A 2,500-nucleotide genomic window follows, 5' to 3' on the forward strand; every position below is an offset into this window, starting at 1 on the left:
TGTTTTTGGTGTTCATGTGCGGTCAGTTCAGTGGTTTCGCTGTTGTCACTGCCTACACTGTGGACATCTTCAACCAGGCTAATACCAACATCGATTCCAACACTGCTACCATCATTGTTGGCTTTGTCAGGTGAGGTTTTGTTAGAATAGGGTTAAAAAATGTATATCCTAACTATCCATGAGGAAAATTTGTATCCCTTGACGGTATGATGGTAGGAATTAAGTCACAATAGTCCCTGATCAAATGAGAAATAACCATAGTTACAAGAAGGGAAGAGCAAATCCAGTCTAAACCCGATTGCACAAAGGACTTTTCCCGCGAGATTCGCTTCATTAGCATAGCAAACAGCAGTCTCATTGCGCCTCCCCCTCGCCCCCTCCCCCCGCAGATTCATGTCGACCCTAGTCAGCGCTGTGCTGTTGGACCGCGCCGGCCGCAAACCCCTGCTCATCATCTCTGCGATCGGGTCAAGCATTGGCATGATGTCGATTGGCATTTTCTTCTACTTGGATGAAGAAAAATCGTCAGAGGTGGGTATCCGCGCGCAGTTTTTTTATTTATATTTTTTTTGCGCTTGGCTCTAGTCTTCCTATCTCTCTTGTTATCTTTTTTATATATATCTTTCGCTATCATTGGGTTTGTTTATGTGTGTCCTCTGTCGTATATAATATCGCGGATGATCAGCAATCGATATCTCACCAACACGAAAGCCATGCCTTGCTCTAACACCTCCCCCCCCTCTCTCTCCCTCCCTCCCTCCCCCCAGGGCCTAGGCTGGCTCCCTCTGGCGTCGCTGCTGATCTACGTGTTCTTCAACGAGCTCGGCTACGGCCCCATCCCGTGGCTGCTGTCGGGCGAGCTGATCCCGCTGGCCGTGCGCACCATCGGCAACGGAGTGGCCGTCACCGCCTATTCCCTCTTCGCCTTCATCATCGGCCTCACGTTCCCCATGCTGACGGATCTCCTGAAGACCTACATTGTCTTCTGGATGTACGCGGTGTTCAGTCTGTCGGGCGTCGGCTTGGGGATCTTCCTGCCGGAGACGCGGGGCAGGACCCTGGAGGAGATCGAGAAGTTCTTCGCGCCCAAGAGGAGCGAGTCCTTCTCCGGAGAGACGCCGTTGAGCAAGACCCCCGAGCCGGAGCCCTAAAGGATCTCTGGGCTGGGCGAGGAACTTTTTTTAATGATTCGAAAGGTGGAAAGAGGAGAAAGCAAACACACACACACACACACACACACACACGAAACAATCGCTCATCTGCAAGCAAAAGCTCGGTTAAATGAATCGTTGAGATCGACTGATGATCCATCTCACTGAGAACTGTTGACTGTGAGAGGCGCTTCGGTGAGTCATTCATTCGTTGATCCGCTTCGGTGAGTCATTCATTCGTTGATCCGCTTCGGTGAGTCATTCATTCGTTGATCCGCTCCGGTGAGTCATTCATTCGTTGATCCAACACAATATCATTCAATGTGCGTGTATTGTACAGCCCTACGGTGATGTGAAACTACTCCGTCGTTTTGCTCAAAGAGTTTAGCAATGTTTGCATTTGTGTTTTCGGTAAGACGAAGAAGAAATGCAGGGAAAGTAAAGGAAAAGAAAAGAGAAAAAGAAAAAGTAAAATGCTCTCACTGGACCGGGCGCGGGAGTCCGGGATCGAGTCATTCCACTGAACCCTAGTCCTTTTCTGTTTAAGGTGTCAAATTTGTGTTCGTGTAAATATATAGATATATATATATATATATTTTCGTCTATCTGTAGCCGTAAGTTTCTTCCCGTGTTCTCGTGCGAGGTAATTACGTTTCATGTGTGAACTGTGTAAATGGGGACATAATATTTTTTATGCGAGAGGACGAGTACATCCAGTTATAGAGGGCATGATAGTATGGGTCCATATGGAATATGTTTCATATATATATATATATATATATATATATATATATTTATATATATACATATATATGTATATATGTGTATATATGTATACACATATATATGTATATGTAAACCCATACATTTCTAGTGTGTAAATGCATAAACAGAATATTTAATTCATTTGAGCACCATCATGTAGTTTGAGTTTAGAATGGCAAACGTAGGGTATGGTTAGTTTATTATAGATTAGGTTAGCTAAAACATTTTTAAAACATCACTTTATTCTTGATTATCATTTTTTAAATGACAGTCCTCAGTGTTAACCGCTTCGTAACAAATTTAACCAGCTATTAGATTCCGCAATACACATACACAAACATCATTTGACTGTGATCATTTTTCACCTGAAGATCATTAGATCATTTTTTCTACATATACTATGCCTGTGATGATACTAATACCGTTATATAAGTTATGATGCCTCAGTCACTACCGTTAGGACAAAAAAAAAAATAAATAAATAAATAAAAATAAAAGAGGAAACGAGACAGTGTCAGATTGGTCAATTATCAACTAGTGCTGTATCTAAGTGCTCAAATTGACACTTTGTCTGCTTGCGTTAG

The 2,500-nt window shown here is 43.2% G+C and overlaps 1 protein-coding gene across 2 annotated transcripts in view; it reads left to right on the forward strand.

Annotated features, from left to right (window-relative positions):
- LOC122247425 (facilitated trehalose transporter Tret1) overlaps nt 1-1,729 on the forward strand; it is a 96,387-nt gene extending 94,658 nt beyond the window's left edge. For both annotated transcript variants that reach the window (XM_043006712.2, XM_043006711.2), the window contains 3 exons: nt 1-130; nt 390-531; nt 768-1,729. The exon at nt 1-130 is cut by the window's left edge and continues 32 nt beyond it. In XM_043006712.2, coding sequence (XP_042862646.1) covers nt 1-130; nt 390-531; nt 768-1,151 — 656 coding nt within the window. In that variant the 3' untranslated portion in view covers nt 1,152-1,729. The remainder of the gene's footprint in view (nt 131-389; nt 532-767) is intronic.
- Nucleotides 1,730-2,500: the final 771 nt, after the last annotated feature.

The sequence above is a fragment of the Penaeus japonicus genome, unplaced genomic scaffold (genome assembly GCF_977035675.1).
Source record: "Penaeus japonicus unplaced genomic scaffold, GWHDUDI00000001_assembly GWHDUDI00000020, whole genome shotgun sequence".
Taxonomy (NCBI): Eukaryota; Metazoa; Arthropoda; class Malacostraca; order Decapoda; family Penaeidae; genus Penaeus; species Penaeus japonicus.